This window comes from Plecotus auritus (genome assembly GCF_963455305.1).
Source record: "Plecotus auritus genome assembly, chromosome: 3".
Taxonomy (NCBI): Eukaryota; Metazoa; Chordata; class Mammalia; order Chiroptera; family Vespertilionidae; genus Plecotus; species Plecotus auritus.
Genome location: NC_137772.1, coordinates 25,034,353 through 25,061,803, shown reverse-complemented (window position 1 = coordinate 25,061,803; position 27,451 = coordinate 25,034,353). Strand labels below are relative to the sequence as shown.

Here is a 27,451-nt window from a genome sequence, read left to right as displayed (position 1 = left end):
GAAAGATTGTAGTTCAATAGCAGATATGAATCATTCAACCTGAACAGGATTCAACAAGTTAAGTAGCTAATCCCTTTCCCACAGTCAACACTTGAAATGCGAACTAATTAAAATAAACACCCATCATTTTAAAAGGGGGGACATTTATTATGAATCACCTTGTTAGTCCAATGGGGAGATCCATGGAATGCTGCATAGTAGGGATTCATTCTTCTCAAGGAACAGGGCGGAGTTCATTAGCAGGACGTGGTGGGGCTTGTCTTCTCGTGGAGAGGAGGTTTAAGAAGCTTATAAAAGCACATATCCTTGCTGTGAAATGCTGATGACGGTCCTCATTTAGGTGATCCCAGACAAGGATATTTGCATTTTATTTAGTTTGACTGATTCCCATCCAACTGCTTTCAATTTCACAGCAAGTAAAGAGATCTAATTTCATCACCCACAGGCCGAAATACCTTTTCCCTCCTAAGCGCTCCCCAAGGGGAAAAGGCTGTGGGTCAGCTGCACAGCAATCTATTATGTTTTTTTTTTTTTTTTTCCGTTTTGACAATACAGAAAACACCAAGCAAATATCTGAACATAGTATTTGTTACTGGGTAGCACAGGGATTATATCAGACTTAAACTACCTCTATGACTAATAAATAGTCTTGTTTGTGAAAGACAAACAGACCAGAAAAACACACACCCAGCATAAACAAATGGTTAAGTCTTAAACCCTTAATTATGCTTCCTAGCAAAATGGTGGCTAATGAAAGCCATATGTGCTAGAATCATGGCAGCCTCCCAGATTCCTGCAGACCCAGAGGGGAAGTCTCAGAACAGCCGAGCAGCAGCCAAACCTTTTTTGATTGCCAGTCTAATTCCCCATTTTATTCTCCAGGAAGTTTTTTCTTTATATCCAGAAAGACCTCACTGAGGAATATCCATTCCATCTCATAAGCACTGTTTCCAGAGCACTGTTCCTACCGGTGGATCACTAAAAGAGTTGGTGAGGTGCTCTTACAATGGTTTTTGGAGTTTCCAAGTTCTTACTCAGGTTGCCAAGTCATAGGAGGCAGAGTTATCTAAGGACTAAGCAGATTCCATTATGCAAAAAAATTTCCTTCCCTAAAGGGAGGAAATGGGCACAAATATGAAGCTGTTAAAAACATTGGATTGGGGGGGGGGGTGTTTTACACAAAGTTTAGTGGGATGACATAATGATACAGAGGAAATGGGCTTTGCAATTACAGTTTTCTAAATGGTCTGAACTTGGTCTGACTGCTGACATCATCTGGAGTGTTTACAAGATCTCAAAGGACTGCCCCTGATCCTCTATTCAAACTAGACCCAGTCTTAGCTGGGAGGTCCTTTATGAATGCCACTGCTGAGGGCAGGAAGTTGAGAGTGTGAGCTTCATCCTCCAGGGGTCCTTATGCTCCTTTGGAATTAGTGGTGCTGCTCTGGGTTGTCTTGTGATTTGGCCTGGAGCGTCTAGGTACAAAACATAAGGACGTTAGCCCCTGGTCACAATTGGGTGTTTAAGTTCTTTAGGAGTTACTCTTGGTTTTCTTAATCAAAATAATGACAGACCACAAGGTCAAATCTGAGTTTATAATTTACCTTGGTAATAAAAATAAAGACTTGCAAACCAGGCCTCGATGCAATTTGCCCCATCTGACTTCACTGGTGCTCTTTGGTCCTCAGGAGCCAGGAGAGCCGCTCACTACACAGTTCAACTCTCCCATGACCCCTCTCTACTGTTTACTTGTATTATGCTTTTTTCTCTTGCCCCAAATTCCTTTATCCAAATGGAAAAATAGATAAGTAATTTGTTATTTACGAGCATTTCTCCTAAGATTTAAATTGCTTTCCTGCTAGTATCTCCTGACATGAATCCTGTGTGAAGTATACAACATATGGGAACTATTTCCATCTGGCACAAAGGAAAATAAGAATCTGCCTATATTGTAATTAGCTTCTAGACTTAACATGTTTAGGTCTGATCCACAGTTGCATTGGTTGATTTTTTTTTTTCACTTTTGGATAATTGAGTTTAAAAAATGTAGTGGTTATAAGATGACTAAAATTCAGCCTACAGCTTCCTGTTTGAATGACAGGAAGAACTGTGCAGAAAACAAGGACTGTGCAGTGTTTTACAATAGTTATGATTCTAGATTTTCACTGCCCTTAAAAAGAACTAGAGGGAAAGGGGTTTTCTTTTTCCTTAGGTAATACTTACAGCTTCTTTAGCAGAAGTCACGGATCCTTTAGGTAATGAAATAGGTGTTGATGGTGTTACGGGTGATGATGTAATTGGTGGCAGTTGCATATATTTTTCATCCTTAAACATCAGAATTGAGAGTTGGTTTACTGATTTTAAAACAATGTTCATGAGATCGATAGTCCTACTGCCATGACTACCAGGAACCTGCAACAACTACTTCAGATTCTGGCACAGGACTCAAGAGGCAAAATCTGGAACCTAATTACATATAGCCAAATGTTGAACTTTCTTAGAAACAGCGAATAATACAACAAATACTACTTACTAAAGAACACAGTTCCATTATGGGGTTACAAATAGAGAAATGAACTTATTTTCATGTTTAACCTAATTAATCATATGAAAAGTAATGGTGTAACCTTAGTTCCCTTCAACTGAGGTGCTAAGTCCACCAAGTTCTCTTTAGATTCAGGTGAAGTAGGTGATTCCACAGGACTATCTGTCTTCGGAGCCTAGGGAGAGAGATGTTATATAAGCATGAACTTTCTGCTCTTCCTGAAACTCAGAAGCACTTCCACAGTAAGTAGTCAATGCTTTCTAGAACAATTCACTTTCCACTAAATCCCTAACTTGCTCCAACCATATAACCTTTATGAGTAACATATGAAGTATGTCCCTGAAATAGCAACTTAGTATTATTTATCTTGCAGTTTTGAACACAAGTTGCACTCTAATTAGATTCTAGCATTTAAACTCAGTCATTAACAAGCTACTGGTTTGCCAATTCTGGTGGTATTCTCGTCTCAAAAAAGGTGCCATTTCTCAATTACTCATCTATTTCTAATGGCATGGATATAACTTGGTCAAAATTGACATTTATCATTGCTGACTTCTAATAATAAAAATTATTTAAATGGTAGGTGCTGCTTAATAGAAGTTCCTATAAAACAAGGAAAATGGAGGGAGAGGGTGGCATTCTTGAATAGATAGCTAACTTGTCTTTAAGAATTATATTAATTAGATTTGAAAAATTTATCACTGCTCTTTGGAAATAAGTAATTTCTTTGTGTACTTTGGAGGGAAAAGGGCTACGTATATCCAAAATTATAGAATATTTGAAGTCTCTAAATTTTTATAGAGCCTAGCATGCTACTTGTTTTCATTTTGTACATATGGAGAATAGAAGTTTTAAAATTGGATTTTTTTAAAAAGCAACGCAATAAAATGCCTAGGAGCTTGTCATTTTGTCCTTAATTCCTAGGTCTTTCTTAATCATTCCAGAAAACGACATCTGGATAAAGAGTTTCTGACCATCTACAATAAGTCTGAGAAAGCAAATTTAGCTCTGAGACATTGTTCTATTCTAAGATTTCCTTGCTCCTGCCAGCAGTCAATGAATGACAGATAACTCTGATCTGTCTTAAAGACCAAAGATAGAGTAAGAAGAAGAACCCAATAGCCTGCCTTTTTTTGAACAAGGTCTATGCTCCAAAATTGCTCCTACCTAGTCTCCCTAGAATCTTTCCTGGACAAAGCCCATATCCAGATTAGTCTCTGGAACTCTGCAAAGGGAAAGCAAGATGGGGTCTCCTGAAGTGTATTTTTCATGCTGGACTTCATATCATTTTCCTTGGCTTGTCCAAAGAGTCAACAGCATAACTAAGATTTAAAATGGTTGGTCCTCACTCCAGAATATTTCATCTAATCTGCTAAACCACGTGTGCAGCATGCTCTACAGGTCTTTTCCTTTCTCACCCATGTAGGTTCTGATTAGACAAGAAGCCACAAAGTAGAACAGTGAGAGGCCCTTTCTGGTGGACCCAGAGCAAGATGCTCTAGTGATGGGGCCAGTCCTGGGTTCCCAGTAAAATACCAGGAGAAAAAAAGGCTACTGAGTTAAAGGCTACAACAAAGATTACGACAATAAGTTGTAGAATGACCACAAGTTTAGATTCTAAATTGGCCATTCACTGCTTAAAAATTAATAGGAATCTGGACAAATGAAATAGATGTTATAGAACCAGAACCATTCAGTCTCAAAGGAGAAAGTGGTGAAAACAGTCTGAAGACTAGATAGTTAATGAGAAGGAATGATCTGGACACCTATGAGTAAAACCAAACCAAGCTCGGATCAAAGGCAGTAACATCCCTATAGCTAGAGATAGTTTCAGTGATCTTAGTATTTTTTAGGAATTTAAAAAGGATTTTAAGGCCAGTTGGCCAAAATTCCAAAAGAAATGCCTACTCTGACTACAATAGGAAATAAGAGATTTTGGGAGAGGCCGCTGAGCCCAGTTACTCACCTCTCCACTTAGTGGGATTTCAATTGGCTTTGGCTTCACATCTATCAGATAGAAGGTTCGTGACAGGAGCAAAAGAGAAGGGGGGACGTTCTCCTTCAGGTGGAGGTCCTGCCACTGGGGAATAAAACATGAGAATCACAGAATGGGAGACCTGGGTGTGACCCAGGATCACCTACTGCTTTCCTGGCTTTACAGCTGCCCCGGGCTCATGCTGATAGCTCATGGCAGAATGAGGATAAGAACGTCCGTCTCCTGGCTTTGGCACCAGTAGTTGGACAGCAACCCCCCACCCCTCCGGTGAGATCCTCTCAGAGTCAGAGAAAGAACTTCTCATTAAACTCTCAAACCAACTGTGGATCAAAGAAGCTAAGTATCTTCTCTTGGACACAAAGTAGATGTTAAAAAATAAGTCAGCCTCATTCATAACCAAAGAAATGAACATTAAAATGCGAATGAGACATAAGTTTTCAAGTACCAGATTGGCCAAGCTTTAAAATACATATATTTTTTTGATCAATAATATATGCACAAGACAAAATTCAAAAGATCAAATGAAATCAATAAAAATAAGCCTGCCTTCTACCCCTCTTGCTATCCTGTTTCCCTCCCTAGAAGCAATTCCTAATACTGGTACCAAATTCCTAATACAACCTTTCAGAGATATCCTACGCCCATACAAATATATCTTTTTTATCTTTACACAAAGGGTGAGATACACACTTTTGTCCTTGCTTTTTTTTTTACTGAAATATTTCATCTTGCAGATTGATTCATGTAAGTAGATATAGAGCTGCCTCCTTTTTAAACATCTGTAAAGGATTCCACTGTATGGAAATGCCATGATTTATTTGATTATACTCCAGATAATTAATTTTAGGCAGTTTCTAATCTTTTGCTGTTACAGACAGTGCTGCAATGGATCATCTTTTAATATGTCATTTTGCACATGTGCAAGAACATAGGATAAATTCCTAGAAGTGAAATTGCTAGGTCAAAGTAAACGCATTTTTAAGATTTGAAAGATAATGCCAAACCCCCATGGACATTTTTACCAACAATACATGAGTGTCCCTCTTCCCACAGCCTCACCAACATGGTATGTTATCAAACTCTGGTCTTTGCCAGAGTGGATGTGGAATCTCATAGTTTTATCTTATTATGAAGTTAAGATGTTTCATGTTTACTACTTTTATTTTCCTTTCTAGGAAATGTATGCCCATATTCTAACACAGGATTTTTAAATAATAATTCATAGTGCTGCTTATCACGTGGTTGGATTAGTATCTTCACTCCCTTGTAGTGGGATTGTAAAATGACACACCCCTGCAAGAAAGTAACTTGAGAGTTGAACCCACTTAATGCACTCTGTTCAAGAAATAATTTATTTTACTAACTCTCTACAATATGTCCATCTGCCAACCAGAGCAGGTCCAACATGTAAGAGGAAAAAGTACCTGACATGGTTTCAAAGTCACAGCAATGGCTCATGTCCCAAAATAACTTGTGTACACTTTATAGCACCTTTTACAGTTATAGGAATGAGAATCTTAATAGGAGTTACTTCTTTATTTTAAAGCATTACATTTGGGTGCACTCCCCCCCTCAGGAGCACACCCACACCTTTCTCTTCCCCTCATCCCCCCAGGTGTAACCTTTGCTTTTCTCTCGCCTAAGCTCCAAGGGCCCTTCTGCCTCTGTAACCTGTTTCCTGAGCCTACCCAGCCCAGTTGGTTCACTTCTACTCCCTCTGTAACTTTCTAAAAACACTTTCTCTTGTAACTTGAAAAAAAAAAAAAAAAAAGCATTAAATTTAGTTAACATACATGTTATCTGAGGGAAAATGTTAAACATCTGATACCAAAGCTAACAGTTTACATTGGTTTGGGGCACTAACTGGGGCAGCAGTCCAGGTGAGTCACAGGCCAAGGCTACACCTCCAGACAGAGTCACACACATGGCAGGCCTTTATTAAAGCGTCTGCCCAGGTCCTTACAAGACCTGGAGTAGGCAAAATTCTAAGGTGGCCCCGAGATTCCCAGTCCCTCATGCACCCACAGCTTCCCCCAGTTATTCATTCAAACACTAATTTGGTGCTGCTATGAAGGGATTTTGCAGATATAATTAAGGTCCCAAGTCAGTTAACCTTAAGATGGAAAGATTATCCGGTAGGCCTCACCTAATCACATGAGACCTTTAAATCTGGAACTAGAGATCAAAGACAAAGGAACTCCTAGATTTAAAGCATGTAGGAGATTGGCATATGAGAAGTTCTTTGCAGATGGAGGAGACCTAGAGGTTAAGGAATGCTGGTGGCCTCCAGGACTGAGTAGCCCAGGGCTGACAGCCAGTGAGGAAACAACCACCTCAGTCCCGCAGCTAAATTCAGAACTAAATTCAGCCAACAAGTGGAATGAGCTTGGAAGTGGGGTCTCCCCACAGCCTCCAGAAAGGAACGCAGCCTGCACCTCTGACCTACAAGACCAGGAGCAAATAAATGGGTGTTGTTTTAAGCCAGTAAATGTGATCATTTGTTATGCAGCCATAGAAAACTAATACTGTACTTTGTCTCAGTCCAAAAATCTAGCTGCTTTGGTATCCCACCACTCAATTAAATAAACCAAATTAGGTAAGACGGTTCACTTGCAAAGTAGAAATCACAAAAGTCTTCAATGTGTAGGGAAGAGAGCTAGTGAAAAGGCCCAGGAAAGCTGCTACTTGCCTCTGTGAGCTGTTGTATCAGTTGTTCCTCAGTGAGACCCAGTGATCTCATCCCTCGGGCCCTACAGGCAGCTTGTAGTTCTGGCACACTCAAAGCACTCACCCCTTCTTTGGCAATTACCTGAAAGAAATGTAAGGAATGGTGTTGGATCTTTTGGTTCCGATTTCACCTAACTCCAACTAGTCAGGGGAAACACAGGATCTGATGCTTCCAACACTTAGTGCCCATACTGACTGCTGCAAAGGCCAGCCACCTATAAACACAAGGTGACTTAGGAAGGTGTGGCAGTTGAGATGAAGGGCATCCTGCCAAAAGGTATCCTATATAATAAAAGCCCAATATGCAAATTGTCCCCTCAACCAGGAGTTTGACCAGGGGGCGGGGCTGGCCAGCCAACCTCCTGCAGCCCCTCCCCCTTGCCCCCCTCACCCTCCCCATCCTGATTGGGGGCAGGGCCAGTCAGACCCCACCTGTGCACAAATTCATGCACCAGGCCTCTAGTTAATATGAGATATTTACATAACTTCTCACACTCTGTCACCAAAGTAATTATCTTCCCTCTTGATTTGCATTTGCCTACTTGTGACGTTTCTACTCTTCCCTTTCATGGCAGCTTTCGGTTTCATTTAGAAAATATTTCACTTGAAAAGCTTTCTATGTACCATGTGTTGCCTGTCCCAGTGGTATTCTTTCCCTCACTGTCCCCCACCAACACCCCAGGAATGGCCTTAACTCTCTGGTCCACAAAACTCCCTCAGTAAATAACACCGTTTCTGCTTGGTGTGACACAAAACTATGATACTCCTGGGACCAGTATTGTTTATTCTGAAGTTCTGAAAACAACTGAAATCTAAATGGGGCCGGTGGGATCGTGCATCTCAGTTCTGAGAATCCTGCTCCCGCAGGCAGAATGCTTTTTTTTTTTTTTTTTTTTTTTTTTTTTTTTTTTAATTTCAGAGAGGAAGGGAGAGGGAGAGAGAGATAGAAACATCAATCATGAGAATCACTGATTGGCTGCCTCCTTCACACTCCGTACTGGGGATCAAGCCCGCAACCCAGGCATGTGCTCTTGACCAGAATTGAACCCGGAACCCTTCAGTCCACAGGCCGATGCTCTATCCACTGAGCCAAACCAGCTAGGGCAGAATGCTTTAAAACAGCTGATACAGATTCAAGGAAGATTCTTTCCATTTTTTAAAGGAGTCTAATTAGTAGTTATAGTCCAAATTGTGCCTTTCTTTCACAGATGTCTAGGCGCTGCTTTCCCTCCCTGTCTTTGCCACCCCTTCTTACCAAGCCAGCTCACCCAGCAGAACACTTACTTTGGCACCAGCTTTTCGGGAAGGGAGCAGAGGTGTGGGGGTGGAGTCCTGTCCTTAGAGGAAGACTCAGGAATCTGCTAGGATGCCGTTCCTTCTCAGTGGGTCCTAACTGCTTTAGATTAGTCCCAGCTAAGACTTCCAAATTACTAATTGCTTATAATGGCCTTCTCAAGAAAATGGGTCAGAGTACAGTAACTCCTAAAATGAGTAATCAAGGTTCAGGTTGTCATGGTAATGGTTGTTAAAACCACTCCTTTTCCTAGAACCGGTCCATGAGCAGACCTAACAGAAGATACTGCACTTTATCACAAAGCCATCCTAAGATATTTCCCAAAGCCTTGCTAATTCCCTAGAGATAGAGTTAAGCTCTTACTTCATCATCTGCCTTTATAGACTTCAGTTTCATCTGAAGCTGAAAGCGGAGCAAATTGTTGGTTCCAAAATATTGCAGTTCTAGCAGTTTGCAAAGGGCAACCAGCTGTGGTCGATCTAAGTGCTTCAGGGTTAGCTCATCTTCAAATAGTTTGGAAAAGCGAACTATCTCCTTTGTGCTGGGCTTGTGGCCTATTTGGACCTAGGCAGTGGGACAAACGGGCTCAATTAAACAATTAAAATGTGTTTCCTACTTAATTTAACTTTCCCAGTAGACTATTTGAAAGACATATCAAAGCATTTATAGATTCCATCTTAGGTCTAGAAATGGGCCCTGTGGTACAAAGAGAAGTAAAGAAATCTGAAGTCAGCCTAAATCAACTGAGAAATCAGGAATAGTTCAAACATTTGCCTAATTCTGTTCTTTCCAAGAAGTTATTGTCTTCAGCACATTGGCTGCTTTAAGATAGACATTTCTGCAAAAAAAAAAAAAAAAAAAAAAAAAAAACAAAACACAAAACTACAAACATTTGCAATATTATATTCTATATGACTTAGATTTACAAATTCAAAGATTGTAAACAATTTGGAAGATCCATGATAACATGCATTTTTCATAAAATTCCCAGCCCAGAGTTGTTTGGTATTATATCAAAGACTGACACCTGTTCGACATAGGATGAGAACTGCGTTGAGGCCTCTCCCAGTTTGGTCCTGTTCCTCTTTGCCATTTCTGTAATTGTTTCTTGAAGAAATCTTGCTAGTTTCAACTTTGCAGCCATTTTCTTTTTCTGTTTTTCTTCCTTAATAATAGAAGAGGAAAAGTTAATCAGTCCTTCATGATTACAACTTGATAGATAAAGATGCAAGAAAAAGAACTGTTACCTTGTTCTTGTTCATCCCTATTTCATGTATCAATATTATTCTCAAACCTAATTGAATGTTTTCTGTGAGAACCAGAGCAAATAAAAAGTAGTCTCTGTTTGCAACTTATCTCCTTAATTTTACCTTTTATTTATTGCTAATACAATGATCATAAATATTTGATAGATCCAAAATGTCCCCTCAATTGTAGGCATTGTCATTATTTAGAATGAGATACTATTTCCTTTTTTACATTTTATTTTTCAACTACAGTTTATAGTCAACACTATTTTGTATTAATTTCAGATGTACAGTATAGTGGTTAGACAATCATATATGTTACACAATCTTCCCGATATTTCAAACACCCACCTGGCACTAAAATAGTTATTACAATATTATTGATTATATTTCCTATGCTATACTTTACATCCCATGATTATTCTGTAACCACCAATTAGTAATACTTACTCCTTTCACCTTTTTCACCCAACCCCCAACCTCTCTCCCCTCTGGCAACCAGCAATCTGTTCTCCGCATCTATGGGTCTGTTTCTGTTTTGTTTAATCATTTATTTTGCTCTTTAGATTTTACATGTAAGTGAAATCATATGGTATTTGTCATTCTCTGACTGACTTATTTCACTTAGCTTAATACCCTCAAGGTCCACCCATGCTGTCACAAATAGTAACACTGCATTCTTTTTTATGGCTGAGTAATATTCCATTGTATGTATGTACCAGTACTACAGCTTTTTAATCCACTTGTCTACTGACAGACACTTGCATTGTCTGAGTTATTTATAAATGAGATACTATTTCTTGCTCTAGCTGGTTTGGCTCAGTAGATAGAACCTCAACCTGAAGAGTCCTGGGTTCGGTTCTGGTCAAGGACACATGCCTGGGTTGTGGGCTCAATCCCCAGAAGGGGCATTCAGGAGGCATTCAACCAATGTTTCTCTCTCATCATTGATGTTTCTGTCTTTCTCTCCCTTCATCTCTGAAATTAATAAAAATATATTTAAAACTAGAGGCCTGGTGCACAAAATTCGTGCACGGGGGTGGGGGAGTGTCCCTCAGCCCAGCCTGCACCCTCTCCAATCTGGGACCCCTCAATGGATGTCCAAATGCCCTCTCACAATCCAGGACTGCTGGCTCCCAACCGCTCACCTGCCTGCCTGCCTGATTGCCCCTAACCGCTTCTGCCTGCCAGCCTGGTCATCCCCTAACCACTCCCCTGCCAGCCTTATCAACGCCTAACTGCTCCCCTGCCGACCTGATTGCCCCTAACTGCCCTCCCCTGCCAGCCTGGTCACCCCTAATTGCCCTCCCCTGCTGGCCTGGTCCCCCACAACTGCCCTCCCCTGCAGACCTGGTCCCCCCCAACTGCCCTCCCCTGCCAACCTGGTCCCCCCCAACTGTCCTCCCCTGCAGTGTTGGAGTGACGGTCAATTTGCATACTACTTTTTTATTAGATAGGATAATAAAGAGGTGATATGCAAATTGACCATCACTCCAACACACAAGATGGCCGCCCCCATGTGGTCAAAGATGGATGCCCCCACGTGGACACAAGATGGCCACCACAAGATGGCCAGCAGGGGAGGGCAGTTGTGGGCAATAAGGCCAGCAGGGGAGGGCAGTTGGGAGGGACCAGGCCTGCAAGGAAGGGCAGTTGGGTGCGATCAGGCCTGCAGGGGAGGGCAGTTAGGGGTGACTGGGCTGGCAGGGGAAGGCAGTTGGGGGCAACCAGGCCTGCAGGGCAGAGCAGTTGGGGGGAATCAGGCCTGCAGGGGAGAGCAGTTGGGGGGAACCAGGCCTGCAGGGGAGGGCAGTTAGGGGTGACTGGGCTGGCAGGGGAGGGCAGTTGGGGGCAACCAGGCCTGCAGGGCAGAGCAGTTGGGGGGAATCAGGCCTGCAGGGCAGAGCAGTTGGGGGGAATCAGGCCTGCAGGGGAGAGCAGTTAGGGGGAACCAGGCCTGCAGGGGAGGGCAGTTAGGGGCGATCAGGCTGGCAAGGGAGGGCAGTTAGGGGTTACCAGGCCAGCAGGGGAGGGCAGGTAGGGGCGACCAGGCCTGTAGGGGAGGACAATTAGGGGCAATCAGGCTGGCAGGGGAGGGCTGTTAGGGGTGACCGAGCTGGCAGGGGAGCAGTTAGGCATCGATCAGGCTGGCAGGGGAGTGGTTAGGGGGTGATCAGGCTGGCAGGCAGAAGCAGTTAGGGTCAATCAGGTAGAGGCAGGAATCGGACCTAAACGGGCAGTCGGACATTCTTCAAGGGGTACCAGATTGGAGAGGGTGCAGGCTGGGCTGAGGGACACACCCCCTTCCCCCCGCCCCCGTGTACAAATTTCATGCACTGGGCCTCTAGTATAGGATAATAATAAAATAAATACATAAATAAATAAGATACTATTTCTTAATCTGGTGTAAACAATCTAGACTTCTAGTTGAACAAACCCCTGGTCTGAGTGGTCCTGGATTTTGCTTGAGCCATAAACAAAGAAAACTAAGTAATTAACTCTACCCTAAAGTAGCTTATAGTTTAAGTAATGTAAAACAAACACAATTTATGAGTTAAGTGCTATAACAGATATGAACAAAGCACTATATAGAAGAGAATTGAGTGTACACTCTTAAGACACTATGTTGACCATTATTTCTAAATACTTGTTCATCATCAGAAATGCAGTGTGGCCCAGCCAGCATGGCTCAGTGGTTGAATGTTGACCTATGAACCAGGAGGCTACGATTTAATTCCCAGTCAGGGCACGTGCCTGGGTTGCAGGCTTGGTCCCCAGTGTGGGGCATGCAGAAGGCAGCCAATTAATGATTCTCTCTCACCATTGATGTTTCTATCTCTCCCTTCCTCTCTGAAATCAATAAAAATATATTTTAAAAGAAATGCAATGTAGTGGCATTTTCAAAATAACTATGGTCAGGATTCAGGGCAATACTGGGAAGCAGGAATATATATCTTATATATACATATTTTTAAGTTGCCCAAGAGATTCTAATGATCACCCAATTATGGCAATCTTTGGTTTTTAGAAAGATCTTAAAGGACTCAGCCAAAAACTCACACAATGGCAATACCATGATTAGTCATTAACATTAGTCAATACCATTTTTAGACATCCATTAAACTCAACTGTATCCATATCCATATACACATCCATATAGAGCATCGATCTATGAACCAGAAGGTCATGATTCAATTCCTGGTCAGGGCACATGCCCGGGTTGTGAGCTCAATTCCCAGTGTGGGGTGTGCAGGAGATAGCCAATCAATGATTCTCTCTCATCATTGATGTTTCTATCTTTCTCTCTCTCTCCCTTCCTCTCTGAAATCAATAAAAATATATTTTAAACACATATCCATATCCATCCATCTGTCCACTTATTGAGCATCTACCATGTGCTAGAGAAAAAATTAGCAAAAACAGTTATGGAACTTCTAGTCTAATGGGAGAGACAAACAGTGACTAACGATAAACTAGTAACTCCACAAATGGATGTAAAAGTATAACTGAGAAGTACTATGAAAGAGAAATGCATGGTACTGTGCTCCGATGTAAACAGAAAGCAAGCACTCTTGTTTGCTTGTTGTCTCTCTTTTCATGGAACAAAGAAAACAAGAAAGTATTTTCTAGGACTGTGTCCATGATGTGTATATGTGTATGTTCAGGAATAAACAGTGTTGAGGTAAGAGGAATATTTAGGTAAATCACTTCTATCCCTCTCTCCATCCCCCCCCCATCTTCCTGCATTCACTAACACTTTCCTTAGAATCCCATAGTATTAATTCTAGATCCTAATTACTTTTAATATAAGTAAATTAAATCACTCCCGAGCAGTTATATATTGCAATTTGATTCTATGCTTTCAATGTCCATCAAATCTATCTTCAAGTTTTTATTTCTAATGCCATGTTCATAATTCAGGCTTGGTCCTCTCTCTCACTATTACAATAGCATTCTAGCTGATTCCCTCCCCCCACCCACCCTCCCCCCTGGCTCTGCTCTCTTCAATCCTTCCTGCCAGCAAAATTATTTTTCTAAAACACAGACCTAATCATGTTACCCACCATCTGCCGAAATTTACCTTCCATCACTGACCACCTAAGGTAAAGTCTGAATTTCATAGGGTGGTAGATGCTGTCCAACCTCATCCAACATATCACTCTTTTCTCATCTACCATTGATCCTCTTGTATTCCAACCATAAACAACCAACCAGTGGTCTGCAGTTATGTCATACTTTTACACCATTAAACCATTTTAAGTGCTATTCTTCCTATCCAGAACACCTTTCCAACACTGGGTTCCACAGTTACCTCTTCTGTCAAACATTTCCCAGTCTGGTTTAAAAGTTGTCCTGTTTGTCCCCTCATGTTATTGTGTTCATATCTTCATACCACTGTCTAGTAGAGTGGCACAGAATAAAGAGAATGAAGGAGCTGCCTCTCTTTTCTAGCTCATTGCCTTCCCAGTGACCATCAAATGAGGACACCCTTTTCTCAGAGACTATTCAAAAGCACTGAAGGATCTGTTCGACTGAATCATCATACCAGTCCCTGAAATAACAGTTGGTTTATGTTTGCTCTTTTGTTTGTTTGTGATTGTTTGCTTGTTTGTTAGTTCTCATCTGAGGATATTTTTTCCACTGATTTTTAGAGAGTAGAAGGTGGGGAATCTCACTTCGGTTGGTTGCCTCCTGCACGTGCCCAGACCAGGCCGGAATCGAGCCAGCAACCGAGGTAAGTGCCCTTGACCGGAATTGAACCCACGACCCTTCAGTCCACAGCTGGATACTCTAATCACTGAGTCAAATAGACTAGGGCTGCTTTATTTTTCAACAGTTATAAACAAATTAAAGTTCAATGGAGAAGGGTAGTACATATAAAAAAAAAAAAATGACTCTTGACACTGAAGTCACACCTCGTCTTTGGCCAAGAGGAGCTGCCGCCAGGTCTGCCCACCTGTAATGGATGGTGTACGGAACTGCTCCAGCTTCCTGATCAAGTGGAACAAGCAGACTGACAGCAGGAAACCCAACAATCTGAAGGCCCACAACTCCTTCCACAACAGTGCAACAACAGGCTGATTCACAGCAAGACGGTGGATGTGGAGCCAGCAGGCCCATGGCAAGGGTGTGGTGGTCATTCTGAGGCGGAGATGCGGCCAGCAAAAGCCAGCCACCTACCTGTGGACCACGGTCAACAAGAGCGCCCAGCGCCCTGAGCAGCATCCAGTACATGATGCAAGAACATGAACTGCCCAGATCTGCAGATCTGGCAAGGCGGCCACCCGCCGGGCAGCACCATCCTGCACAGCCAGAAACCTGTGATGGTGAAGAGGAAGTGGCTGCTCCACCCCAAAGCAGTAAAGGTGTTATACAACTTTTTTCCTCAGGAAAAAAATTAAGTAAATTAATTCAACATGGATCATAGACTCAAAACTATAAACACCTAGGAGAAAATCTTAGATGACCTTGGATTTGGCAAGAGTTTTTAGATAAAACACCAAAAGCACGATCCAAGAAAGAAAAAAAATCAAGTTGTGCGTTATTAAAATTTAAAACATTTTTTTCTGCAAAAGACACTGTTAAGGGGATGAAAAGACAAGCCACAGTCTGGAAGAAAATATTTGCAAAACAGATATCTGATAAAGAACTTGAATCCAAAAATATACAAAGAACTCTTAAATCCCAACAATAAGAAAATGAACAACCCCACTAATAAGTGGGCAAAAGATTTGAACAGACACCTTCCCAAAGAAGATATATAGGCCTGGCCAGCATGGCTCAGTAGTAGAGTGTCAACCTAAGAACCAGGAGGTCAGGGTTCAATTCCCAGTCAGGGAACATGCCAGGGTTGTAGGCTTGATCCCGGTGTGGGGCCTGTAGGAGACAGCCAACCAATGATTCTCTCTCATCATTGATGTTTCTCTCTCTCTCTCTCCCTTTCCTTTCCTCTCTGAAATCAAAAGAAATATATTTTTTAAAAAATATATATAGATGGCAAACAAACATATGAAAAGATGCTCCATATCAGATGTCATTAAAGAATTACAAATTAAAATAACAATGAGATTCCACTGCACACCTATTAGAATGGCTAATACTCAAAGCACTACAACACAAATGCTGATGAAGATATAGAGCAAAAGAAACTCTCATTCATTGCTAGTGGGAATACAAAATGATACAGCTATTTTGGAAGACAGTTTATTGATTTCTTTCAAAACTAAACAGTTTTACTATACAATCCAGCAACTGTTCTCTTAGGTATTTACCCAAATGAGTTGAAAGCTTATGTCCACACAAAAACATACACATGGGTATTTTTAGCAGTTTTATTCGTAATTGCCAACAATTGGAAGATACCAAGATGTCCTTCAATAGGTAAATGAATAAACTGTGGCATATCCATACAGTGAAATATTAAGCAGTGATAGAAAGAAATAGGCATGAAAAGACATGGAGGAAACATATTGCTAAGGCAAAGGAGCCAGTCTGAAAAAAAGCTACACACTGTATGATTCCAACTATATGGCATTCTATTTTATTTTATTTTTTTAATATATTTCATTGATATTTTTACAGAGAGGAAGGGAGAGGGATAGAGAGCTAGAAACATCGATGAGAGAGAAACATCGATCAGCCGCCTCCTGCACACCTCCCACTGGGGATGTGCCCGCAACCAAGGTACATGCCCCTGACCGGAATCGAACCCAGGACCCTTCAGTCCGCAGGCCAACGCTCTATCCACTGAGCCAAACCGGTTTCGGCTATATGGCATTCTAGAAAAGGCAAAACGATGGAGACAGTAAGAAGATCAGTGGTTGCCACAGGTTGAAGGACAGAGGGAAGAGGGACAAACGTGAACCACAGGGGATTTTCAGGGCAGTAAGACATTGTGAGGGTGGATACATGACATTATGCATTTGTCAAAACCAATAAAACTATACCACACAAAGAGTGAACCCTAATGTAGAGTAGGAGCTTTAGTTAATCATAATGTATAGATATTGGTTCTTCCAGTTGTAACAAATGTACCACACTAATGTAAGATGTCAGTAACAGTGGGAAAGGGGGAAGAGGTACCTGGGGATTCTCTGTACTTTCTGTTCAATTTTTCTGTAAACCTAAAAACTTCTCTAAACACTGAAGCAAACCTATGGATTTTTTAAAAGTTAAAAATTCCTACATACCTTTTTGGATTCACTTTCAAAAGTTGATGGCAACATCTCTGGGAAGAATTTCAGAAACACTGGTAATAAGAATTCCATGAAGGGTACAATTATGAACACCATAAATGGAACCAAGCGGAAGAAATCAACACAAGTCCTCAATAGCTAAAGAATTAAATGCATATGCAATATTCATTATTTTAGAATGTGCCAAAAACAAAACAAAACAGAAACCCCTAAAACTAAAAAGGCTGCTTTGGCTCTGAAAGTCTGCAGCTGTTTATAAAATGGAAAGGTGGGATTTTCCTCTTTAACATAGCTCTGAAGTAACATTTATGGGATATCCTCAAGGAAATCTGTAACAATCAAAATATATTATTGGTATCTTGTAGCTTTCATCTAACTTAGGGGTCTGGACTTTAATAACATAGTATCTGTTAAAATTGTTTTTTAATGAATATACTTAATATATTAACAAGTTTGTATTTCAGATGCACAGATCAAACCTGCAGCCTTTCAACTCCTTGAAGAGATTAGAGAACATAATTATAACCATTCTATAGGCAAATATATACAAATTAAAAATTTTGCCTAAAGTTGTACAGTAAGTCAGTAGCAGACAAGTAAGAAACTCAGAAATTCCCAATCTTATCATCAGTTACTATTCCTACTTTGGGATATTTTTAATGAATTTTAAGTTGAGTTTAAAACTTGGTTCCTAAATAGTTCATTTTAACTTTACATTTTCTTTTTTTAAATATGATTCTTGCCTACCCTTCGTCTGTCTCGTCTGGTCAGCATCTGTCCATGCAACAGCCTCCAAATCATTTTGACAGCAACTTTGGTGTCAATCCAAAGAAAATAGAATCCATTGTAATAATACTTAAGTTCATCCATAATTCTTTGTCTATAAGATCGCTTTTCTTCCTTAGTCTTCATACCAGTTTCTTTTGTGGGCTGAGAGCTTGTCTCCTGTGGTTTTGTGGGGGGTTGCTCCAGCTGAGGTTCACCAGGGACCTTTTGTAGCCAGCAAGTTGATGTGTGTAGTTTTTGTATTATCCTAGTTCGTAAGTGATGTCCTTTATTGCCTGACTGACTAGGACAGGAGTACTTCCTGCTTCCATAGTTCTTCATATATGTTTTATTTAAATGGGAATCTGGCAAGTGAAGAAATGCAAGTGATGGGAAACAAGAAGAGCAGGTAGGATGTACAAAATGGCTAGGGAATCTGGAATAAAGAGCAACATCCTCTGAGTTGAGCACAAATGATTACAAACTTAAAGTTAAAAAAAATAGATACTGTATCTGGTTAAAATAAATAGTTTTAAAGCCTGTATTTTAAAGCAGATGATGTTTGTTAGTGAATGAAATATAGCTTTTTATCCCAGTTGAAGAACAGTAACCTTTATGGTGAATAATATACTCTACGAGAAATATTAGTAAGTTCATTCCAAGAATAATTGCTATATTAGAAGTTAGAAAATCTGCAACTATTCATTTAAAAACCGAATAGCAAATATTTTCCCACTAGGGGTTATATTTGAAAGTTCTTTCTCTTTCTACTACCAGAAAACAGGTGGAAGACTTATGCTGTCACCTACTCTACTGACAATAGGAATGTTATTTGAACAAAGCAGTTCAAGGTCCTTTTGGGGGTTAACCAATCACATAAGATTGCCTTGTCTACGTACTGCCCATAGATTCCCTCAAGCGAGAGACACTTACAACCCAAATGGCCTTCACCTAAGATACCTGAAGAACCTTAGGAATAAGAACTAGAATTGGGGCCCTAAATGGTTTGGCTCAGTGGATAGAGCATCGGCCTGTGGACCGAAGGGTCCCAGGTTTGATTCCAGTCAAGGGCATGTACCTTGGTTGCAGGCACATCCCCAGTAGGGGGTGTGCAGGAGCCAGCTGATCGATGTTTCTCTCTCATCGATGTTTCTCTCTCATCGATGTTTCTAACTCTCTATCCCTCTCTCTTCCTCTCTGTAAAAAAATCAATAAAATATATTTTTTTTAAAAAAGAACTAGCCGAAACCGGTTTGGCTCAGTGGATAGAGCGTCGGCCTGTGGACTGAAGGGTCCCGGGTTCGATTCCGGTCAGGGGCACGTACCTTGGTTGCGGGCACATCCCCAGTAGGAGGTGTGCAGGAGGCAGCTGATCGATGTTTCTCTCTCATCGATGTTTCTAACTCTCTATCCCTCTCCCTTCCTCTCTGTAAAAAATCAATAAAATATATTAAAAAAAAAAAAAAAAGAACTAGAATTGGGCACCCCAGTCAGGGATCTCTACATTCTACTTTTGCCATAGCTCACAGTCTTCAGTTAGACCAGCACATCAGACTGTTTGAAAATTAAAATAAGATGATCTAGGCAAAGAAAATTCCTGGCAAAGAGCCTTCTTTTGGCAAAGAGATGGCTTTTTCCATTCTTTGTTTTTGAAGCATGCCAAGATTTAACACTTTTTGAATGGCTAAAAGGGAATATGTCCAATGTATCCAGCACATAGTAAGTTCTTGGTGAATATTCTTTGTAATAAATAAGTGATAACAGATCTTGCTGGGGCAGGTATAGGCCCCAGGACTGGCTTGTTTGCCAATCACTTGACTCCTTTTTATATGTAAGGGCCTCATGTAATATTCATCAATGACATTCTAAAACCATTACATCTTCTATCTTACCTGTACTACACATCTACAAAATGACTCAGCTGAGTTCTAAAGCATATTGAAAATTTGGGATAAGTTTAAATACATTAAAATGCCAGCTTCCTAAAAACCAACACAGTTAAAAACAACAAAGCTTTAACTGTGTACTAAGCGTATCTTTTTACATATACTTTTCCATCTAGAAGAATAAAGTTCACATTAATATTGGGGGCAAGAGAGAAATTCCAAGGCTTACCTTGTTCGGGCAATAACTAAGACTGTATTATAACAGTAGACAGCCATATTTATATTTGTTTCAACTAGTCAACATAGGGACCTAGGCAGAAGGAGTAAGTAAACAATTCAGTTTTTGAAAAAACATTAATTATAAAGGCATCAGGATTTAAGTGTTTTTAACTACTGCGAGGGTAAAATATTTGCATATTCTATTCAAGGTGTAAAGTACTGCCCTGGCCAGTGTGGGTCAGCTGGTTGACAGTCCTCCCATGCACGGAAAGGTCACCGGTGGATTCCTGGCCAGGGGCCCGGTCCCAGTTGGCATGGGGAAGGCAACCTCACATCAATGTTTCTTTCTCTCTCTCGGTAAAAAGATACTTTTCTTTTTTTTAAATATATTTCTTTATTGATTTTAGAGAGTAAGGGAGAGAGACAGAAATATCAATGATGACAGAGAATCACCAACTGGCTGCCTCCTGCATGCTCCCCACTGGGGACCGAGCCCGCAACCCAGGCACGCGCCCTTGGCTGGAATCGAACCCGGGACCCTTCAGCCCACAGGCCAACACTCTAACCACTGAGCCAATATTTTTAAATATAAAACAAACTAGTGGCCCGGTGAATGAAATTCGTGCATGGGGACGGGGGTGACCCTCAACCCAGCCTGCACCCTCTCCAATTTGGGACCCCTTGGGGGATGTCTGACTGCCGGTTTAGGCCCAATCCCTGTGGCAGTCGGACATCCCTCTCGTAATCCGGGACTGCTGGCTCCTAACTGCTCACCTGCCTGCCAGCCTGCTCACCCCCAACTGCACCCCACCCTTGCCAGCCTGATTGCCCCCAGCTTCCCCCCCCCCCCCTCCAACTGCCCGCCCCTCCTGGCCTGATCGCCCCTAACTACCTCTGCCTCGGCCACCACCATGGCTTTGTCTGGAAGGACTTCCGGGAGGTCTCCCAGAAGGTTTCCTGGTCTAATTAGCATTTTACCCTTTTATTAGTATAGATTATTGCCTGGCCAGCATGGCTCAGGGGTTGAGCAGACCTATGAACCAGGGGATTCCTGGTCAGAGCATATGCCCAGGTGCAGGCCCAATCCCCAGTGCGGGGCATGCAGGAGGCAGATAATCAATGATTCTCTCATCATTGATGTTTCTCTCTCTCCCTTCCTTTCTGAAATCAATAAAAATATTTATTAAATAAATAAATAAAACGAATTATTAAAAAAAAAAAGATTGAAAGTATTCATTTAAAGTAGCAGTGCAGATGTACATGGTACCTGCTAATAGTTCAAGTGGAGGTAAACCCGTTTCCTGCGCTAGATTCTCGGCAGAGCTTTCTACTTTGAAAAACGCTTTACAGAAACCTTCCTCCATCCTGTGGCGCTGTTCAGCCAAGGGCAGCAAGGAGCCTTAGTATCTATCTTAGCATCAACTCTGCTTTCCTGCAGCTGGGGAAAAAGTACCAGGGTCTTTCGTGGACGGAAACCTCAACCACAGAACAGACATTTTGGTCAAGGGTTCAAATAATACTTTGGATTCCAAAGTTTGGAACATCCGAACTCAGACTAAGAACGGGCGTCCTCATGCTGGAGGGAGACCAGACCCCATCCGGCGGCCAACCCGCTCTCCGGCCCGGGGGCCCTCGGGCTCAGGGCTGCGGGCAACCACTTCCCAGGCGGGCGGCGAGCCCCGCCTTCGCCCACGCACCGCCCACGCCCGCACGCAGAGCCGCAGCCGCCGGATACCTTGGCTTCCGGCTCTGGAGGACCTGGGGCCCCAGGCGCCCTCGCCTGGCTCGGCCGGTGGACAGGCTGTTTACTGCGGTGGGGTCTGGAGTGTTTCTTCTGGAGTATTTTGGTGCGGGAGTGGTGCAGGCACCAACCTTGTTGGCGATCCGGGTTTATGGAAGGTAGACGAGAAGCAGGACGCGGGGTACAGAAGAGAGAGGAGGAAGTGAAGCACGAAAGAGGGGGACCGAGGCTGAGCTCCAAGGCTGTTGGGCGGGCAAGGGGACGAGGAGAGCGCGCTGGGCAACTGGAAGCTGTCGGCAAAACTGGGCGCCGAGGGGGGAAACCAGAAGCCGAGGGAGCGGACTCTGCCGGGAAAAGGCGGGCGCGGTCCACCGGGTCACTGCCCGAGGACTGGGCCGGCCCACCCCTACGTCCTCGGCCGGCTCCCGCGAACGGCCGCCTCAGTCCTCCAGCCCCTTCCCGATGCCCCCGCCCCAGCTCCCCAAGCTAGAAGGGCCCGCGGCCGTCTCTATGGCTCCTCCTCTTTCCTCGCGGTGACGCCACCCTGAGTGACGACATCACTCACCAATGGGCTCTCAGATTCCGCGGAGCGAGCGTGTCCTTCACTGTGGCATCCCTGGAGGCTGCGAAGCCTAGTGCCCACCGCCAACATGACTTCCCTATTGGGTTTAGTTTAAGGAGACTCTGTGTTCAGGGGTGGGAGGAAGGCAAGACCGACATTTTTCTACCTGTCCACAGTCTCTAGGTTGTGGACCAGCCCTCCCCGGAACCCTTCGCTCAAAGCTGGGTTAAAGTAGCTCCTACCCTCGGGATAGCGCAATATGCCTGATAGTCGCCATGGTAACCATCTTGGACTCATGAATTACATCACTTTTATGATTTTCCTTCCTTTCCCCCACCCCCTCCAACTGCGCAATTGCGGGGGAGGAAGCAGTGGAAAGAGGGAGTGGCAGAAAGGGCGGGAATGGTAAAGAAAACATCCCTCTGGACCAAGACTGGAATGCTGTGTAATCTCAATATGCATTATAAATGTTCTCTTAACCGGTATTTTCTGCTCAGTATTTTCTTTAAAAATCTCATAATATTTAAAATATATATTATAGTAGCTGTGAAGGTTGGGGGTGGGGGGGACTTCAGTTTCTAGGATGAGCAACTGAGCCATTTTGGGCAAGTGAAAGATCTAGAAATGTTCTCGCTCCCTGGTTATCTCTACCCACCCATTTTATCTGGCTCTAGAAGGAAGAAAAAAATTTTAGTGGCTCTCCTTTGACTAACACCTGACAGCAAGGAATACCTTTCTCACGGAGAACACTTCTCTTAACATGTTGGCTGACATGTGTCATCTGGACTGCACATTTGAAGAATGAAAGATGACGGATATTAAATTTCAGGGGTTTTTTTAGCTATTAGTTTTGTTTTTAAATACAGAGCTGCTTTTAATTCACAAAGCATTTTTCAGCTAGTAACTAAATGAATTAACTGTTAACTAGGCAAAACTTTTCAGTTTGGCCACTAGAGGGCACTTGGTGCATGTCTGATGCCCAACTTTCCACATAATGGTTTCACTTCACGTTCTATGTTTACTAGAATTAACACATTCTACAAAGCTTTGGTCTTTTTACCTTTGCTTTCTTTGCCTGAAAATTCCCGATAGTAAATTATGAGCTCTATAAGGCTAGGGTATAATTGTCACCTTAATTTCATAAATTAATTACTGCACAACCATGTACCCATACTTTTCTGGAAAAGATCATAAAGGATACAAAAATATTCCTCTTAGTAGTTCCCCGGGGGACATTTTATATCGGGAAATATTCTTATTCATGCATTGTATTCACTTACAACCAGGCACAGTGAAAATCATTAAGTATTCATAAACCAGATGCATGATTCTAAGATCACTATTTGAAAGATGAGCTAGATTTTCTCCCATGGCCATATGTTGGCAATCCTATTCTGCAAAGGGAAGGGTTAAGAATCTTTCTTATTGAAATTCATTTGTTCAAAGCAATGTCTGCCTTCTCCTGTTATTAGTACTGGTGACGTTTTTACTTTCAGGGTAAGTGATTTATAACAAAAGGAGTTTTTAGTTATAATCTTTAAACAGGAAACAAAATGTTTTTCTCCCTAACTCTGGCCCTGATTGTTAGATTGCTGTCTTAATGACCTGTTTGCTCATTTTCTTTGGAGAAGAGAAAGCATGTTCTGGCCTTCAGATGTTAGATGTTAAAAATATAATTTTTAACGGGCATGTCCCTAAATGTGGCTTCAGATAAAATATTATTATAAATATAATGTATTTTCTAGTGTTTTGCAGAAACAGACTATGCATCTTCCTCATATAACTTTAATTTCAAACTTTTGTCAGCAAAGTTTTAGAAGAAAATAAAAATAAAATCCCTAGGGACAACCAAATTCTTCTCAAGGGGAAAATCCAGGTGTCCGGTCAAGGCAACAGTTTATCAACAAAACAGGGTAAATATGGGAAGGTGGAAAAGAAGGGTGGAGGTGGAAAGGATCATAGGAATAAAAAAACAATTTAACCTTTCTTCCCAGGAGATAGAATCAAGCTAAAATAAGCTCAGGTGGCTCCTGTTGGAGGTCTGAGCTCCAAAAAGACATCTAGGCATTTAAAGCAAACAAAAATGTGATTTTATTGATTCCTTTAGCTTTTGTTGCTACACAAAGCATAGATACTACACAAGCATAGTTTTAGAAATAGTGATTAATAGTAATGGGAATGCTTAACTTGAATATCATCCTTAGTATTATTAACAGGGTTATGCTTTTAAAAACTAATACATAATTAGTAGTCATTAAAATAATTGATCTGTCGGAATGCTTTAATTCCTTATTTAAATGGTAAAGATATCAGGAATTTCTTGCAACTGTATCAAGTAGACCCAGCACTGTAACGTCTATGGAGAGGCTAGTAGCGATATGGCTTTATTAATCTCAGAACAGAGAGCAGAGTTTTGGTTTTCTCATCTGATTGCTGCCTGTGGTTCCTTTATACATTCTCTGTGCTGCAACGTTCTGGTCATTATCACACAACCCCCAGGAAATATCACCAAATCTGCACACTCCAGCAAGAACAGTTTACTGTGGCACACCTCCCAGGACCTTCCATTGTTTAGTAGAAATTTCCTAGGATGGGGGCCTGGGAGGGGGGTGTTAGAGGGTTACAGAGAATTTTGACTCTCTTTTTCCTCTCATGCTTGCGTGGACTCCGTCTAGTACAAATGCCCTCACATCCCTGAAAAGAAAGATCTAGCAGCAAGCAGAAGGCCCAAGCACGTGACGGGCTCAGAGCTCTCTGGGTCCCTCGGGGGTCTGGGGTGCACAGGCCCCTACGTCCTCCTAGTTACCCACAAGCCTCCGGGCCCGCAGTGCTAGCAGGAAGCAGGCGTGCGGGGCCCGGCCCCTGCGAGGGAGGTGGGCGCCTCCCCACAGAAGTTGAGAGGCCGCCAGGGCCTTCCAATGCTTGCCGTGGGGAGCCTCCGGCTGAAAACGCAGGGGTGAAAGAGAGACTTGCCCCCGAGGATCCAGGAGGAAGTTGCTGCCATGGTGTCCACGCGCAGACCCAGGTGGAACGGACAGCTCTCCTCTGACAGCTGTCGGACATAGGACAGCCAAGGAGCCACACACGTTGTTGTCCTTTCCGGTCGCCGGGACGGGGCACCCGTCAGGAGGTTAATCGTTAGATCTGGGGATTGGACAGCAGTGCCACTCGGCGGTATCCCACCTGGTGTTTCCTATACGTGCTGTGATTCAGTATGTAACACGCACGAGCACGGTTTTATCTCACAGACCCGACCTTTCCCCGGCCGTCCCCACCTCCCGGTTTTGTTTTGGTTTTGCTCTCCGCCGTCTCTCTCTCCTTCCTGTCCCTCCGCCTTCCCCGCCCGCGGCCTCACTTCTGGTCTGGACTCCCTCGGGCTGCTTACAGTTTTGCTTCTCGCTCTGGCCCCTCCTTCCCGCTCCGCACTAGCCTCTTCCTCCTCCCGCGCCCCGCGCCCCAAACCCGGGACTGCATTTCCCGGTAGGCGCCGGGGCAGCCAATAAGCGGCTGAAGATTTGGCGGCGGCGGCGGCGCCCCGAGAGTCGGGGTGGGGGGGCTTTGTGCGCGGCGTCGGTGGCGGCGGCGGGAGCGGGCGGCGGCGGCGGCAGCGACGGCCAGAACCGAGGCGGAGGCCGCGGGGAACTGTCCACTGGTGGCCGCGGACAGACGTGCGAAGGCCGGCAGGAGCCCGGCGGACCCTGCTGCCCCCGTCGGCCGCCGGCCACAGGCTCCTCTCTGGTAGCAGCGGTTCCGCGGCGACCCCCATCCCTCACCGCCCCTGCCCACCCCGCCTCCGGTAGCCTTCCTCCTCCCCGCTGCCGGCCTGGCCTGACCGGCCCGGTGGCCTCCTTCCGTGCTCGCCGCCATGGCAGAGGCATCCGGCGCGAGGGAAATCTAGCGCGGGGATTTCATGCGGCCTAGCTCGGTTCCGTCTCCTCCCCCCGCAGCCCGGGCGGCTGCCCGCACCCCACTTCCACTCCGGGCCTCCGTGTCTCTCCTGTGATCCTACGGACACGGCTGGGGGTTAGAATGGAACAAACTGAAGGTAAAGTGAATGCGTGCGTGTCTGTGGGTATGTGTATTGGAGGGGCCGACCCAGGGATGGGACCGGGGTGGGGAGAGAGACTCCAGTCCGAGTGGGAGGACACGCGAGTGGCCCGCCAGGGTTCGAGGGGAGCCTGGGAGGAGGAGCAGATGGCAGGGTGGGGGGTGTGAAGGGTATTGGGAGGTGGGGCAGGGGAGGTGGGATTGGGGTAAGAGCTGGAGTGGCGCTGAGCTGGGAATTGGGAGTAGAGGTGGGATGGGGGCGGGGATTCAGAGGGGACCGGGGGAGGGGCAGGCCCCGAGGAGCGGAGTTAGGTTTCGAGACCTGGGCGGACTGAGAAATAGGTTTGGGGGTGTAGGGTGGGGACTGGGACTCCGGGGGAAGGAGATAGAATTTGAAGGAGAAATGGGCATCAAGGGAGAAACGAGGAAGTGGAGGAAAAGGTGGGTTAGGAAAAGAGAGGCGAAATGATTGAGACAGGATGCAAGAGGAAGGTAGGAAAATAGACTCAGGAAACTGGAAGACCTAGTTTTGGGATAGGGAAGGAAATTAACTGAATGTTGAAAATGATGGGAACTAGCCGACCAAACATCACGGAGTGGGAGGAAAAGACGGGGAAGGGGGTTATTAAAGTGTTAGGAAGGGAAAGCCTTTTGTTCCTCTATTTGTGTGTATTCTGTGCCTTTTCTTTCAAGGCTGGAGAATAGAGAAGCAAGTGGTTATGCTGTTATGGTGGTTGTGAAATGGGGAGGTGTGGGTTTTACCATTTTGAGGGAGAAGTGTTAGTGTTATGGTAGCAAGACAGGGAGAGACATGGCCACAATTTGATGGTCTTGGTGAGGGAGTGAAGACTCTTCAGATTTAAAGGGGGTAGGGGCAGCCATGTTTGCTGCCAGGCACTGCAGTGTAAATAAATTCTTTCTCTCCGACATCAGTACGAATCTGGAAGGGGCCATTTCAGATGGTTAACCCCCTTTCTTTCTATTCATGAACTCTTCGCTTCCATCTTGAGGTCATTTAAAATTATTCTTAACCACCAAAAGGAGGTAGTGATGTTTTCCATCTTGTGTGTTTTGCTGCCCCCACCCCCCACCCCCTTCCCTCTTCCTTCTGGTTGCAAACTAGGCATGCTAATGAACCGCAGTGTAAAATTTAACCCTTTTAATAAAGTTAAGACTGTATATTTACTAGCTGAAGGAATCATTAGTACTCTCTTATTTCAAACATG

General features: G+C 43.5%; 2 protein-coding genes across 8 annotated transcripts in view; one reads left to right on the top strand and one right to left on the bottom strand.

Moving 5' to 3' along the window:
• Positions 1 to 130: 130 nt before the first annotated feature.
• On the bottom strand, positions 131 to 25,631 carry LETM2 (leucine zipper and EF-hand containing transmembrane protein 2). 5 transcript variants are annotated; one of them, XM_080662240.1, is made up of 11 exons: positions 25,564 to 25,631; positions 22,182 to 22,300; positions 21,611 to 21,747; positions 17,753 to 18,206; positions 17,000 to 17,143; positions 9,590 to 9,727; positions 7,231 to 7,350; positions 4,512 to 4,625; positions 2,628 to 2,720; positions 2,224 to 2,325; positions 131 to 1,475 (listed from the first exon to the last, which is right to left on the bottom strand). In XM_080662240.1, exons 2-11 carry the CDS (start codon positions 22,266 to 22,268, stop codon positions 1,431 to 1,433), a joined length of 1,434 nt encoding a protein of 477 aa, XP_080518366.1. In that variant the 5' UTR covers positions 22,269 to 22,300; positions 25,564 to 25,631; the 3' UTR covers positions 131 to 1,430. The 5 variants fall into 5 exon arrangements, with proteins under 5 accessions (XP_080518366.1, XP_080518367.1, XP_080518365.1 ...); XM_080662241.1 differs by lacking the exons at positions 22,182 to 22,300; positions 25,564 to 25,631 and adding exons at positions 8,926 to 9,126; positions 19,886 to 19,966 and having other exon boundaries at positions 17,753 to 18,135; positions 21,611 to 22,099; XM_080662239.1 differs by lacking the exons at positions 22,182 to 22,300; positions 25,564 to 25,631 and adding exons at positions 8,926 to 9,126; positions 19,886 to 19,966 and having other exon boundaries at positions 21,611 to 21,720.
• A 17-nt stretch (positions 25,632 to 25,648) lies between these two features.
• NSD3 (nuclear receptor binding SET domain protein 3) overlaps positions 25,649 to 27,451 on the top strand; it is a 111,578-nt gene continuing 109,775 nt past the window's right edge. For all 3 annotated transcript variants that reach the window (XM_080662233.1, XM_080662232.1, XM_080662234.1), the window contains exon 1: positions 25,649 to 26,223. The gene's annotated coding sequence lies outside the window, so the exon portion shown is untranslated. The remainder of the gene's footprint in view (positions 26,224 to 27,451) is intronic.